Source organism: Pantherophis guttatus, chromosome 7 (assembly GCF_059756535.1).
Source record: "Pantherophis guttatus breed Tessera chromosome 7, ASM5975653v1, whole genome shotgun sequence".
Taxonomy (NCBI): Eukaryota; Metazoa; Chordata; class Lepidosauria; order Squamata; family Colubridae; genus Pantherophis; species Pantherophis guttatus.
In genome coordinates, this window is record NC_142069.1 from 24371094 (window position 1) to 24387434 (window position 16341).

Consider the following 16341-nt stretch of genomic DNA (forward strand, 5'->3'; position numbering starts at 1 on the left):
TCCATGGCTTAGGGCCGGGGTACTTATGAGACCGCCTTCTGCCACCAATAGCCTCCCGCCGGCCAGTACGCTCCCACAGAGTGGGCCTCCTCAGGGTGCCGTCTGCCAGACAATGTCGGCTGGCGACCCCCAGGGGGAGAGCCTTCTCTGTGGCGGCGCCCGCCCTCTGGAACAACCTCCCCCCAGAGCTACGTACAATAACAGACCTCCGGATTTTTCGTCGGGCCCTGAAAACCCATTTATTTCAACTAGCTGGGCTAGCCTGAGTCAAATTTTAAATGGATTTTAAATTGGAATGTTTTAATTACGGCCAAAATTATTTAATTATTTTAAACAGTTTTTAGATTTTGTATGTTTTGTATGTATGTCTTGTTTTTACTTTGGCTGTTCACCGCCCTGAGTCCTACATTGGAGAAGGGCGGTATAGAAATTTAAACAAACAAATAAATAAATAAATAAATAAACTTGCCTGCAGAAGTTGTGAATGCTCCAACACTGGAAATTTTTAAGAAGATGTTGGATAACCATTTGTCTGAAGTGGTGTAGGGTTTCCTGCCTGGGCAGGGGGTTGGACTAGAAGACCTCCAAGACTTCCAACTCTGTTATTCTATTCTATTCTAACTGCCTGGAGACATCCCTGAAGTTTTCTTGGCAGGGTGTTTTCAGAAGTGGGTTGCCATTTTCTTCTTCCTAGGGAAAGAATGACTGGCCTGAAGTCACCTAGCTGGCTTCCTGCCAAACATAGGGCTAGAATTCACAGTCTCCTGCTTTCAGCCTGATGCCTTAATCAGTACACCAAACTGGCTCTCAAAGGGAACATTATCCATTGCTAATATTGTTGCACTGACTTCATCTGGTTTAAGAGATTATTTGAGCACTTAGAAGGTACAAATGTTACAGATGGAACTATTTCACTATTTATATAGTGCCTGGATTGTACCAAAGTGCTCCCATGTGAGTGAAAAGCTTATGATTATGCAAAGTTTACACATTGGAATAAACCTCAGGAAAGTATATAACATCTGTATTACAAATACTGCACTCATTCCCAAACTAAGAGGGATTTTCTTAAGGAGCTATGATAAGTAAAAAAGCAAAAATAATTACAATAAATTATCCCTTATTTAATCTAAGTTTCATGAAAGTTAAATGGGATTTCCTCCCCCTGTTTTTGTTTGTTTGTTTGTTTGTTTGTTTGTTTCCTAAAGAAATTAATCCCTGCCTGGAGAAGAATGGAGGATGTGCTAAAAATGCAGAGTGCACTCACATTGGTCCCAACAAGGTAAAACAGTATTCCCATTTTGTATTAATTGTACATTATACTGCTTGTAAGTAATAAATGTCACTCTGTGAGTGAGATGGATGGCCTTCAAATTTGATGTACAAATAAATAAAATATAAAATAGTGGCAAATCACAGGCTACAGTTTGACAATATAATTCAATGCAACTCAACTGAGTTAAGGCACTTAACTCAGTAAGACCCTTGCCTTACTTCTGATTGACAGCACTTCCTTGTCTTTTCATGCTGATAGTTTGTTTGCTTCTAGGGATCATATCTGACTGGAAATGTCAAGAACTAAGCCTAGGATCATATTTATCCAAAGAAATGATGAATAAAGAAATGTGATACCAAAATATATGATCTGTGCTGAACTAGGTGGACTACACAAATTCATAATTTAATAAATCAGATATAATTTAATCATTTGGGGCTCTGAATGATTGCACAAGTAGGGAGAAAAACTGAAAACAGAATCACAGAGACTTGACACCCAAGTGAAACCAAACAGGAGAAAGTTATCACAAAGACTTCCATGGATCAGGGAATAAAATGTTAACCTTCTCTATATTTTAACCTGGATTATTTTCTTATTCTGACAGGCAGTGTGTAACTGTATGAATGGATATTCTGGAGATGGGAAAACGTGCACTTTCATCAGTCCCTGTACAGTGGTGAGTCTAGACTTTGTCCTTCATGCCCGTCCTTCAGAGTTCAGGCAACAATCTCTATTGCAAATCAAGAACTGGCAGCTTTTTTTAACCCCATTACATTGGCTGCATTTATTGATATACAAACTGTAAGGAGAAGTGAGAAAAACTACTGAATTTACTCTAGCTCCAGCTAAGGTTCACTAAAATACGATCAGGAATTTGATTCTGATGCTAATGCAACTGAAATGAATGTCTTTTTTGTTTGTTTGTTTACTTTTTAGAGTACTACAACTATCCTAGATATTTTCATTTTTATTCCTGCTTTTCTTAAGCAAATCAATTCCACAGGGGGGCATGCTATACACTGGAGAAACTTTCAGCAGAAATGTCCTAGTCTAGCCTTCCTCCTGCAAGCTGCTGTGTACTTTCTTGTACTTTCCCCCAGCCCTTATTTCAAACTTGTTTCCTTGCTGCCTCCCTGTTTGCTTGATGGTGAAGGGATCTGCAAAGGGTTTGAAGCAATGGTGGGTTCCTCCCGGTTCGGCCCGATTCTCCTGAGCCGGTAGTGGTGACGATATGACATCACCGAACCGGTTCTTCCCCCCCCCGCACCCGCTATGCCCCCCTTGCGCCCCCCACCCCCCGCATTATTCTTACCTTTTATTTGGCCCCACCCCCAATCTATTGCTGCCTCCTGAGTCCCAGCTGATGGCTAGAGGGGGAAAAACTGTTTAAACTCTTGCCATGGGGCTTCAAAGGGCCTCCCTACAGCTGATCAGTGGTAAAAGAAAACAAATGAGTAGACTGGTGCCTGCAAAATTACATGAGTAGATCAGTGCCTGCAAAAATACATGAGTAGATCAGTGCCTGCAAAAATACATGAGTAGACCAGTGCCTGCAAAAAATAAATGGGTAGATCTGTACAGCTCTGCAAGCAGTTAAAAGCCTGGTAGACCGGTACCTCTGCTAAATCCTAAATAATTGTCAAATGACCATCAAGCCACGCCCACAAAATAAGCCACACCCACAGAACCGGTAGTAAAAAATTGTAGAACCCACCCCTGGTTTGAAGCAAGGATCTAGCCCTTGTTCTTTCTACCATTCTCATGGTATGGTAGATCCTCTTTGCATCCTTCATTTCTTCCCCTTAGTTTATACGCTGAACTTTGTACTGACGTTTATTGAGACGAAGTACCTTTTAGCTAATGTTCCTTGCTTCTCTCTTTATCAGAATAATGGTGGATGTGGAGAAAATGCCATTTGCAATGATACTTTACCGTCAGAAAGGACTTGCATCTGTAAGCCCAATTACATTGGAGATGGGTTTCTTTGCAGAGGTAGCATCTCACTGGTGAGATATCTTCCTTACTGAATATTTGTGATCAGTTTTTGTGCTCAGGGGCAACAGGCCAAATTACACCAGAGTATGGGTGAGATATCACAAGAAAGCACATTAGCAATTGACCAGTTATAATTATACCAGTAGTGGGCACCTAAGCCTAGATCTTGGAGCCCAAATATATAGATCCAGGGATCCTCTAAATGAGAAATGTTGAGGACAATTGCAAGTTGGCTTTGTATCAGCCTGCATGGGAAAGGGGAAACCATGGTTGCTATTTATTTATTTATTTTCAAAAATATTCTGTAGCCAAAAGATGGGTGGCTACACATGTCTTTAATTTTTAGTATGCTTTTCTAATGCAAATAATCCTCATCCCTATGTTTAAGGAACACTAGAAGCACTGGATATCAATATACTTAAATAATAAAATTGCATGGGATGCCAGAGGAGTAATGTTAGCTAAGTTCTTCATAACCCAGTGCAACAAAGCCATCTAAAAGGTTTATTAAAACCATTGTATCCATGGCTTAGCCTTTTCTAGCAGGGTCAAACCTTAAGACAACTTGATCCATAGAGAGACCTGTGAGGATGCTAAAACATCAGTTTCTAGTTCAGAACATTACTTAGATCTAGCTGTTTCTTACTTCACTTACTTCCACAACAATTTCATATATTTACATTTTCAGTGTTACTGGGTGCCATTTTATTATTTTAATTTTTTAATGTTATTATTATTATTATTATTACAGGAACTTTCAAAGGAGTTCAATACTACTCGGTTTGGTGGGAAGCTAATGGTAAGAAAATCACAGGCCATCTCTTCCCAGTGTCTTGACTTGTAGAAAGCATTTTTAAGAATTTTTTTTTTCAGATTCAATAATAATCTTCTGAGAGATATAAAGATGCCTGAAATATATATTGACCGAAATGTGCATTTTGTTTTTCACTATTATAGGATGCTTCGCTCAGAGATATTACAGGAACAGGCCCCTTCACTGTTTTTGCACCGACGAATGAAGCTCTTCTAACTGAAATACAAGTAAGTACACAAAATCATTTTGATCTTAAATGGGACATTCAGCACGGTTCGGTGGTCATATATTTTGCAGCCTGTTTCCAATAGGTTCCAATTAAACAAGGAACAGAACTCCCTGTAGGAGAGTCCAATGTGAGATCTTAGTCCAGTGTTTCTCAACCTTGGAAGCTTGAAGATGGGTGGACTTCCACTCCCAGAATCCCCCAGCCAGCAGCGCTGGCTGGGGGATTCTGGGGGTGGAAGTCCACCCATCTTCAAGCTTCCAAGGTTGAGAAACACTGTCTTAGTCTCTCACTTAGAATCACTTAGGAAAGATCTATGAGTTTAGTTCGCAATAATATAATGGCAAAGTCCAAATATAATTGTTCATTCTTTGCTTTCTGCCACTTTAATACAGTCAATCATTTCTTTTTTTTTTTTTTTTTATTGCAAAAGTTTTACAATTACATTTTCACCCCTTTTTTTCACCCCCCCACCTCCCTCCCCAAACTTCCCGTCCTCCCTAACCCTCCCTAACCCTCCCCCCCCAGACTTCCCTATTATGTACTCATAACTAATAACACTGATATATATACCTGAACCCATCCTTCCCCCTACATAATTTTCCCTCTTTGTCTCTTTATATTAAAATATTTCTAATACATTGTTTTCAAATAAAAGCTATTTGATACTTTCTAATTTGGTATTTGTTCTGAACATATTCTATCCACCTTTTCCATTCCCATTCATAAGTCTCTTGTGAACAATCTTTTAAATATGCTGAAATCTTCGCCATCTCTGCAAAACTGGCCATCTTCGAAGTCCATTCCTCGATAGTAGGCAAAGCTTCATTCTTCCAATATTTACCTATCAACAATCTTGCTGCTGTTATCATATACAATATTAATTTTGTTTCATCCCGTGTAAAACCCTTAACTATACCCAATAAAAACAATTGTGGAGAAAATTGAATTTTTTCCTTCAAAACATTCTGCATGACCCACCATATTTTTATCCAAAAAGCCTTAACTTTCCTACAGGTCCACCAAACATGATAATACGTAGCATCCAAACATTCACATCTCCAACATTTTGGCTGAACATTAGGGTACATACATGACAACTTTTTAGGATCTAGATGCCATCTATAAAACATTTTATAAAAATTTTCCCTCAAATTCTGCGACTGTGTAAATTTAACATTCTGAACCCAAATTTTTTCCCATGTTTCCAACATCACTGGTTCTTCAAAATTTTGTGCCCACTTAATCATACAATCTTTAACTAATTCCGTTTCTGAATCCCTTTCTAGCAAAACATTGTAAAGCCTTTTAATATGCATTGGACCTTTCTCTCTTATATGTCTAACCAATTCTTCCTCATGCAACATAATACCAGTTTTTTGGTCCTCTTTCCATCTCAATTGTAATTGATTATATTGTAACCAGGTTAAATTAATCCCTTCGTCCAACAGTGTCTGCAATGTCTTCAACTGCCATCTGCCCGCATCTGTAAAAAGAACCTCTTTGTATAAAAACCCCCCGAGTGACATTATATTTGTATTCCACAAGGTATGACCAAGATCCAGCCATAGCGGTATTTTATAATCCCATTTGAGTCGGTGCTTCTTCCAAACTCTCATCAAAGAGTCTCTAAGTATATGACTTTTAAATACTTTATCAACTTTGTCATCATAAAATAGGTAAGCATGCCATCCAAATTCAAGATCAAAACTTTCTGCATTCAATATTCCAGCCTTTTTACTTCCAAACCAATCACTTGTTAAAGTTAAAGCTGCTGCATCATAATATAACTGTAGGTTTGGAAGTTTAAGGCCTCCTCTTTCTGGAACATCTTGCATAATTTTCAATTTCACTCTCGGCTTTTTCTCGTTCCAGACAAACTTATTAAGTCCAGTTTGCCAAACTTTCAGTTGTTTATCACTTTTAAGCACCGGAATCATTTGAAACAAAAACAGAAATCTTGGCAAAATGTTCATCTTAACTGCTGCTATTCTTCCAAATAAAGACAGTTGCAGCTTTTTCCAAGTCCCCATGTCTTTCTGAACCTCTCGCCACAACACCTCATAGTTATTTTGAAACAATTTCATGTTTGATTCTGCAACCTGAACTCCAAGATATTTTACCTTAGGTACAATTTCAAAACCTGCCCTCCTTTCAAACTCATGTTTACGATCTTGTGTCATATTTTTGACTATCATTTTAGTCTTTTTTGAGTTCACTCTGAAACCTGAAACTCTACCATAGTCTTGTATAATGTCGTTCATCAAGATTATTGATTCCATTGGTTGTGATAGGGTAACCACCAGATCATCTGCAAATGCCTTTATTCTATAATCCTCTTGCCTTATCATTATGCCTTTCAAAATTTTTGAGTCCCGTATTGTATTTAGCAAGACTTCCAATGTTAAAATAAATAAAAGTGGGGACAACGGACATCCCTGTCTTGTTCCTTTTTCAATTTTAAACTCTGTCGTCAAACTTCCATTAATAATAATCTGTGCTTTTTGCTCTTGATAAATTGCTGAAATTGCCTGTGTAAATTGGTCCCCAAAGCCCATCTTTTTTAAAGTCTTTAGTAGAAAATTCCAATCCACTCTATCAAAGGCCTTCTCCGCATCCAAAAAGACCAGCACTGCAGAAATCTGTTTATTCTTATCAAGATATTCCAATAAGTCTATTACTTGCCTTACATTGTCCTTCATGTATCTACCCTCAATAAATCCCGCTTGGTCCTCATGAATCACCTTTTGGATTACTGGCATCAACCTGTTGGCTAATACCTTCGCGTAAATTTTATAGTCTGTGTTCAAAAGAGATATTGGTCTGTAGTTCTCTGGTTTTTTAGGACCAACTTGTTCTTTTGGTATCAAAGATATATAAGCAGTTGTCCAGGATGGGGGTATTTTACCCCCTTGTTGAATATTGCAAAATAAATCTCTAAGTTGTCCCACCATTTCAGCTTGTAAAGTTTTGTAATACACTGCAGTCAAACCATCCGTGCCAGGAGCTTTGGCTGTTTTTAGCTGTTTAATTGCTGCTGTTATCTCCTCCTCTGTTATAGGATGATTCATTCTTTCCTTTTGTTGATCAGTAATTTTTGTAACTCTCTTATCCTTTAAATATTTTTCTATAAGTCCATTCTGCACCTCTTCTTTGGCATATAGTTTAGTATAATAATCCACAAAAGCTTCTTTAATTAGTTTTTGTTGAAAGATTTCTTTCCCTCCAATATCAATACTATCAATAGTCCGTATACTTTGTTTTTTCCTCAATGTGTAAGCCAACCATCTGCCCGGTTTATTAGCATTGCTAAATGTATTATGCTTCGCGTATTGTAAACTTGTTGCAACTTGTTCCGCCATAAGCATTTGGAATTGGTCTTTCAAAAGTTTTATAGCACTTCGTATTCTTTCATCTGTTGGGTTTTTAATAAGTAACTGTTCTTTATTCTTTATTTCCATTTCCAACTCAGATCTTTTCTTTTGTCGGAACAGTCTATGTTTAGAATTCATGTAGATAAGTACCCCTCTCATATAAGCTTTACTTGCATCCCAAACAATTTCAACTGGGGTACCTTTATTCAAATTTATTTCAAAAAATTCTTTCAAATGCTTTTTAAGTTCTATTATATTTTTTTCATATCTAAACAAGTTCTCATTTAATCTCCAAGAACGTCTCTCAACCTTATCCATCTCGATTTCTATCCATACAGGACTATGATCAGTCAAAGTTCTTGGAAAAATCTTTGTTCTTTTTGTCTTAACAAGTAGATCATTTGACAACAAGAAAAAATCAATCCTAGAAAAAGATCTATGTCTATCAGAAAAAAAAGTGTAATCCAATTCATTTGGGTTATGTATTCTCCAAACATCTTTTAGTTCCATATCTTCTTTCATATCAAAAAAGGTCTGTGGTAATCTAATTCTAGACTTTGCCAAGCTCTTTTTATCTAATTTGGAATCAATTACTCCATTCCAATCTCCCATAATTAAAATAGATCTGTAGTCCCATTGCAATATTTTAGTATGTAACATCTTGTAAAAATAATCCTGTTGTTGGTTGGGAGCATAAATTCCAATCAAAAGAATTTGACCATTTGCTGTAAACAATTCAATTGCTACAAATCTACCATCTTGATCTACTTCTATAACTTTTGCTGTTAATTTTTTATTTACATAAATAACCACACCATTCTTTTTCTGCGAAGTTGAAGATATATAATGTGCTCCTAGTTTTGAGTTTATCAAATATTTTTGATCTTGAGTTGTAATATGCGTTTCTTGTAAACATATTATATCATTATTAAATTGTTTCAAATATGTAAATAATTTTTTCCTTTTCTGTGCTGAATTCAACCCATTGACATTCCAAGATAAACACTTAAAGGTCATTAGCCTCTTTCTGGAGCGCGGAGCAATATGCTTGAAGTTCATCCGCGAGCTTCGATCTCGCTCCTCCCATAGCGCCAATCTCTTGTGCAGTGCTCTTAACTGCCTTCTTGTCTTGTCTTTCCTGTTGTTGTTGTTGCTTCTGTTTAAGTAGCTTGGATTGAGCTCTAGTTATACGTTGATCTTTAACTTCAGTCAACTGAATCAAATCCAAAATTGGAGAAGAATCCAGCGATGGCTCACTCAGAATACCTCCTTCTGCACCTTGCACGTTTTCTAATTCCTGCTTAGACTGTTCTTTCAATTGCCTCTCTTCACTCTCCTTAATCTCCAGAACTGTAGATGTACGTGGAGATGGTGTTCTTTCCATAAGAATAGTACTGTAAAAGTGTTGCGCCTTCTCCACGGTATTCAACCGATATCCTTCTCCCTTATATCTGAAAATTACCCCAGCTGGTGCATCCCACCGGAAGGGTATCTGTAAATTTTTCAATTCCTTAACAAGAAAACCAAATTCTTTTCTAGCTTTCAGCATTTTAGGAGGTAATTCTTTAAAAATTACAAGCCGTGAGCCCCCCACTTGTATAGAAGTGTGAAAAGATTTTTGCAGGATATCATTTCTAATTTCTCTCTCAGTAAAGTATATGACCACATCTCTGGGTAATTGTCTTTGCCTGGCCACCCAAGAGTTCACTCTGTAAATTTTATCTATTTTATGAAATACCAAATCAGGATTAACTTGTAAAATCTTAGCCAGGGCTTCAGAGCAAACTTGTCTCAAGTCCTGTCTTTCCTCCTCTCGAATTCCCCGAAGCCGTATGGCAAATTCCATCGCCCGGAATTGTATCATAACAATCTCATCTTCAATTCTCTGCATTTTATTGTCAACTTCATCAATTTTATAATCATTGTCTTTCATCCTAACATTAACTTCTGATTTAAATTCTTCAACTTTAAAATCAACTTTCCCAATAAAATCTGCCAGGCCAGACGCCACTTCTGATATTTTTTTGGTCACCATAATTTGATTCTGTTTCACCATGTCTTTAACTTCATTAATTTCCTGCAAAAATTCCTGATGTGATTTTTGAAGTTCCTGTTGTGATTCTTGAAATTTATCATCCAAAGTTTTAGAAATAAATTCTTTTAAATCTGCCACATCAAATTCTTTTTTCTGAGTTTGTAACTGTTGAGCAGGGGGAAGTTGCGTTTGATGTTTATGTGTGGGGGACAGTCAATCATTTCTGAACAATTCTTTTTCAAGATGACCAACTGGGTTTCCAAAGGTGTGCTGCCCCAGATCCTGCGTTATCATATTGTATCATGTAAAGGATTGCTGTATAATGATCTGACTTCAGATAAAACTGTCATCACGCTCCAAGGAGAACCACTCAAGATCACATTTGCACAGGTAACCAATTTTCATCAACTGGGTATATAACGACACCTTCATTGCTCTTTCCAGGGATAAGATGCAATATTGAAATTATTACATATAAAATAAGGAACTTGAAATTATGATTTATTGCTTGCAGATATCACAGAAATATCATGAAAACTTGGAAAGGGAAAATAAACTGATCCTTTCTGGATAGAATTGTACAGTTTTTGATCTGCCAAATCTTCTGAAATACCTAAGTCCCTATAATTCTAATATTAAAATGTTGGGTCACTATCCCACTCTCTTATATTGGCTTTGGAAATATCATGTTTTTTTAGATGCAGACACTTTCCTGAATCGATATGATGTTATGTTGCTTCTTCTGAGAAGTCATAATCCACAGATCTCTTCTCACAACCTTTACCTGCAATCAATGTTTACACTTTAGATCAGGGGTGTCAAACTTGATTTCACTGACGGCCACACCAGATCTTGGGGGCCTGGGTGTGCTTGGCCAGGGTGGGCATGGCCAGTTCAGCATCACTTGCAGTAATGGGTTTCAAATCCCGGCGCTACCGGTTCGCTATCGGTAGCGCGTGGGCATGCAGCACTTCTGCGCATGCTCAGAAGCTTCTGTGCATGCACAGAGCATTTTTGATGATGTCTGGGCAGGTGGGTGGAACCTCTCGCCGCCGCTACTACTGGTTCACCCGAACTGGGGTGAACCAGGAGCAACCCACTACTGGTCACTTGTGTCAGGGTCTCCTGTGGTGGCCCGAGTGCTCTGTCCACAAAAACGGGCTCACGGGCTCCATTTTGGGTTGTGTCGACTTCCTGCAACCCTCTGCCAGTGAAAACGGAGCTTGGGAGGCCCACAGGCGGCCCTCCCGAGCTCCATTTTCACTGGCAGAGGCACCATGGGCTGGTCCTTTGCTGTTTCCAAGGCAGCCCCATGGGCCACATCTAAACACCCCACAGGCCGGATCTGGTCCACGGGCCTTGAGTTTGACACCCCTGCTTTAGATGCAAGAACAGTTCCTGTGCATTTAAACTGAGCCCATTCAATAAAGCAACACTTGCTCAAATGTGCCATCCTGCTTGTAATGAATGCTATGTTCACTTGCTCTTTCCTCTTGGCAAGCATGCTGAGCAGCACTGTACATAGCACTGAAAGGAAAAGTGGTTTCTCCTTTAATTGTTTAATCAGCAATAAAACTGTTTACTTTGCTTTATTTCAGGATTGCAGGAGAGCTTTGTTACTTCGTACTGTACATTTTTATTTTTATTTTTAGAACACGGTCCTTTTGAATGGCAAAGCTAAGATACTGACCAGTGATATAATCACCACGAATGGAGTAATCCACATCATAGATAAGGTCCTGGCTCCACAGAAGACTCAAGAATTTCCTTTTGGAAAAGGAAAAGGAGTAAAGGTGCCCTCCATATGCATTGAATTTATCAACTAATGAAAAGCTACTGGGTTATCGATCACAATGTTGTTTTCTGCTAACAAATGAACCTGTTAGAGTTAGAATAGAATTAAAATGTTAATTAAGTGATAGGGAAAATGAATTTTGAAAAAAGTTTCCTCAAGAAAACATTGTTAAGTTATCAGTTGGTGACATAGGACAACTATATAAAACACAGGCATGTCTATGTTGCTTACACATACAAATGTACATATTATTTTGGATCTCAGTGGCATAATGGAACCTCACAAGACATGACAGTGAGAATCTTTCTTCATTGTCAGCCTCTACCAACTACTATTTTCACCGTGGGAGAGCTAATATAAACTATCAAGATTAATAGGCAATGCAGAAACTCCAGATAAAATCAAGAACAGTTTGATGCTGGTAGAAAAAGATATGCCTTCACAGTCTCTTGACTTCAAAAATCAATTCCTGTTTTTCACTAAAATGCAATCCACTGCACCAGTTAGGACTGTGTGTTGTTTTTATTCAATCACTAAGTTGTGTCTGACTCTTTGTGACTCCATGGACTATAGCACAGCAGGCTCTCCTGTCCTCCACTGCCTCCCCAAGTTAGGACTATGTATTAGAATTGTTTCTACATATTATTCTCAGAACAAGTAGTACAGTATGCATATTCCATTGTTCCTCTTGGGAGTCTGCAAAAGCAACTGTTCCCACTTCCCACTTCTGTTAAGATACTAAGTGAAGCACCTACAGCCAAAAATATTTCCTGTGATATATTTCTGAAAGCAGCATTGCATTTTTTCTTCATAGTGTGCTGACAGTATTTCTCAACACATATTTCTATTGCCTAAATAGGTAAACTGAGCCAAGTATTTCTTTTCTTCCTAGGAAAACCTCAAAACTGTTGCAGCAAACAGTGAACACATCATGTTCTACAACCTGATAGAAGTAAGTCTACATCAGGGGTGTCAAACTGGATTTCATTGAGGGCTGCATCAGGGTTGTGTTTAACCTTGGGGGGGGGGCTGGGGAGGGCTGGCCTCCCCGGGCTCCATTTTTGCTGCCAGAGGGTGACAGGAGGCCGATGCAGCTAAAAACGGACCCTGGGCGGGCCGTGCGCAGCCTTCCCAAGCTCCATTTTTATTGGCAGAAAGTTGCAGGAGGCCATCACGGCTGAAAACAGAGTCTAGCATGGCCGCACACAGCTCTCCCGAGCTCCATTTTTGCAGGCAGAGGCACCACGGGCTGGTCCTTTACTGTTTCCAGGGCAAGCCCACAGGTCAGATCTAAGCACCCCATGGGCCAAATGCGGCCCACAGGCCTTGAGTTTGACACCCCTGGTCTACATGGTTGACTTAGAGTTCAAAATCATAATTCTTCTTAAATCGATTGGTCGCCTGTATGGTGGATATGCCTTAATTGACTGTTGATGTCAAAAAGACTCCATCCATTCTTTTCACTGTTTGCTTGATAAATTACATGCAAATTGTTTTGAGAAAGAAAATCAGATTTCTTCTTTGTCCTCTTTTAGAAGTCAGGATTGATAAATCTTATTAATGATCCTCTTCATCAGCCAGTTACTTTGTTCTGGCCCACTGACAGCGTAATCAGAGCTCTGCCAAAGGAACAGCAAGATGAATTATTCAAAATGTCAAACAAAGAGAAACTATTACAGTATTTGAAATTCCATGTTATTGGGAATGCTAAGGTAAGGAGTACTAAGGTCACAATTTATAAAATTTACAGATTTAGTTTTAAATTTATAAAATAAACACAATAGAACTTGTCTATTCTAAACGTGAATTTCCTCCATCTTTTCACTGTGTCTTCCACAGATTTTCGCTTATGCCCTGCCAAGCTCAGAGTCACTGAAAACACTTCAAGGTTCAGATCTTAGTGTGAAATGTGGTGATGGTGACACCAATATTGTGAGTATTTCTCATTTTTAAATAAGTTGATCCATATTTTTATTGTGCTTATCATTGTGCAGCATCATAAATAAATGTCAGTGTCAAATAAGTACAAAGGGCAATCAAATATTTTTATTCTACTTGTAGCAGCATAGAGGAAAAATATAACCAACATAGTTTGACCAAATGTCATAGGAGTCTATAAAGTTACCTCTGGCAATCAGGGTGTTATATCACCCTAGATTTCAAACAATCTCTGCAAACATTTATATGCCCTTGTAACTTCCCATTTTGACTATTGCAACATGCTCTACATGGGGCTGCCCTTGAAGAACATCCGGAAACTCCAATTGTTGCAAAATGCAGTGAACCACATGGTTTTGTGCAGACCTCAATGTGCACATGTATCACCTCTCCTGCGGGAGCTGCAATGCGGGAGCTGCATTGGTTGCCAATTGACTTCCGGTTAGGGGTGGGTTCCACTTACCTTTACTACTGGTTTGCAATGGGAGCGCGCGTAGATCGTCCATGATGACGTCCAGGCGGGTGGGCAGAACCTCCTGCCACCATTACTACCAGTTCACAAGAACCGGACCGAACCGGGAGCAACCCACCACTGCTTCCGGTGCAATTCAAGGTGCTGGTTGTCACCTTTAAAACCCTTCATGGCTTGGTAGCAGGTTATCTGAGAGACCATCTCTTGCCGGTCACATCTACCCAACCCAGTAGAGTGAGGAGGCAAGAAATGTTGCGGGTCCCATCCCGTAGGGAGATATACCTGGTGGGACCCAGAAGAAGGGCCTTCTCCATGGTGGCTCCCTCTCTCTGGAACATCATTCCGCCAGAGATTAGAATGGCCCCCACTCTAACACTCTTCTGGAAGGCGCTAAAGACCTGGTACTGATCTGTCCCCGTCCCCACACACACACACACAGCCAGCCGAGGGTTAAGGAAACACTTTGGAACGCACCCAGTTCTTATCTCCGACTTGGCAGCGATAGACACACCGTCTGCCAAGGGACTTTATTTGCACAAACAGACAGATAAAATACGAACGTTCAAGAAAGTCCAAACAGAAATAATATTCCTCCCAGCAGTTCCGGACGAGGCTTTAGTGACTCCAAGGTTTTGCTTTGTTCGTCACAAAAGCTCCTTGACCACCACTCTCTATTATATAGTCTCTGGGGTGTGGTCTCTGGGGTGTGGTCCAGTGACTCAGTGCTAATCCCTAGCACGCCTCCTAAACTGCTGCAAACGTTTATCACGCCTTCGGAGGCGTGCGTCCAGGAATGATGTCTCATTATCACTTTGACTGGAATCAGCTGTCTCCTCTCCCTCGACCGGCACTTGAGACAATGCCAGAGGGGAGGGGCCTGGAGAGGGAGGCCTGGCTGACTCCTCTTCCTCATGCTCGGAGCTTTCTTCCTCCGATGGGACAGGCTCAGAGGGCGGGGCCACAACACTATCCCCCACCGCAGGGCCCTTCCCCCGGGTCTGACGGTCGGGATGGGGTCGGGACGGGAACTGTTCGTGGAAAGCCCGCACCAGGTCAGGGGCCTGAACGGCAGACGCGTCCACCCAGGTGAAATCCTCGGGCCCGTACCCCTTCCAGGCGATGAGGTATTGGAAGCGCCCCTTCAGCCAACGGGAGTCCCGGATACTGTCCACCTCGTACGTCGAGGCGTCGTCCTCATCGGCTGCGGCTGGGGGGGCAGGCGTCGGCGGGCGGCGGAGATGGCTCGCGGGGGCCTCAGGGACCAGGAGGGACCGATGAAAAACAGGGTGGAGCCGCATGGAGCGGGGTAGAGTCAACCGGTAGGCCACCGGATTGATGACCGCCTCGATAGGGAAGGGACCGATAAAGCGTTGGGCTAGTTTCCGTACCGGCCGGTCCGTGGGGAGGTGTTTCGTGGACAACCACACCCGATCTCCTACTTCCAGCGGTGGTGTCGCCCGGCGGGCGCGATCGGCGAACCGTTTATAATCCTCTATCGCCCGGATCAGCTGCCGCCGCACCAGTTGCTGCACCGCCTGTAGCTCTGAGAGGAAGTCCCGGGTCTCGGGAACAGGGGAATCCATGATGGTCAACGGGAAAAGCCGTGGATGGTATCCGACATTGGCATGGAACGGGGTCATCTGGGTGGAGGTGTGTTGGGAGTTATTAAAAGCGAACTCCGCCAGGGGAAGGTACTCGGCCCAGTTGTCCTGCTGCTGGTTGACAAAACAGCGGAGGTACTGCTCCAGTATGCCGATGACCTTCTCCGTGCCCCCGTCAGTCTCCGGATGATGTGACGACGACAGGCACACCTGCACCTCCAGCGCAGCCATCAGGCTTTTCCAGAAGCGGGCCGTGAACTGGGCCCCGCGGTCCGAAACCACCCGGTCCGGCAGGCCGTGGAGGCGGAAGATATGTTGCAGGAACAAGCGAGCCGTGGTGCGGGCCGAGGGCAGGCCGCGGCACGGGATGAAATGTGCCATCTTCGTGAGCGCATCCACCACCACGAGGACGGTCGTGTACGTAGCGGACAGGGGCAGGTCTGTCAGGAAGTCCATGGAGATGGCTCCCCACGGTCTCTCCGGTGTCGGCAGCGGCTGGAGGAGTCCGGGAGGGGGACCGGACGCGGCTTTGGCCTGTCGGCACGTCACACAGGACGTCACGTAGGCGTGCACGTCGTGCCGTACCCGAGGCCACCAAAAAGTCCGCGTCACCAAGTTCAAAGTCTTAAAGAAGCCGAAGTGCCCCGCCGCGGGGTTGTCATGGCACTGGTTCATGACGAGGGCTCGGAGCGGACTCGTGGGCACGTACAGCCGACCCCGGTGTCTGAGCAAGCCCTCCTCCACGGTCCATGGGGACGCGGGACCGACGTCCGCTCTCCGCTGCTGCGACCAGTCATCCTGTCGCTGCGCTT

The 16341-nt window shown here is 41.7% G+C and overlaps 1 protein-coding gene across 1 annotated transcript in view; it reads left to right on the top strand.

The window, feature by feature from the left end:
• The window catches only part of STAB2 (stabilin 2), a 116976-nt gene that overhangs the window by 72942 nt on the left and 27693 nt on the right, over positions 1–16341 (top strand). Inside the window, exons 44-53 of the mRNA XM_034403404.3 lie at positions 1209–1282; positions 1884–1955; positions 3166–3285; positions 4026–4073; positions 4232–4315; positions 9967–10113; positions 11376–11516; positions 12411–12470; positions 13054–13230; positions 13358–13450. Coding sequence (XP_034259295.2) covers positions 1209–1282; positions 1884–1955; positions 3166–3285; positions 4026–4073; positions 4232–4315; positions 9967–10113; positions 11376–11516; positions 12411–12470; positions 13054–13230; positions 13358–13450 — 1016 coding nt within the window. The remainder of the gene's footprint in view (positions 1–1208; positions 1283–1883; positions 1956–3165; positions 3286–4025; positions 4074–4231; positions 4316–9966; positions 10114–11375; positions 11517–12410; positions 12471–13053; positions 13231–13357; positions 13451–16341) is intronic.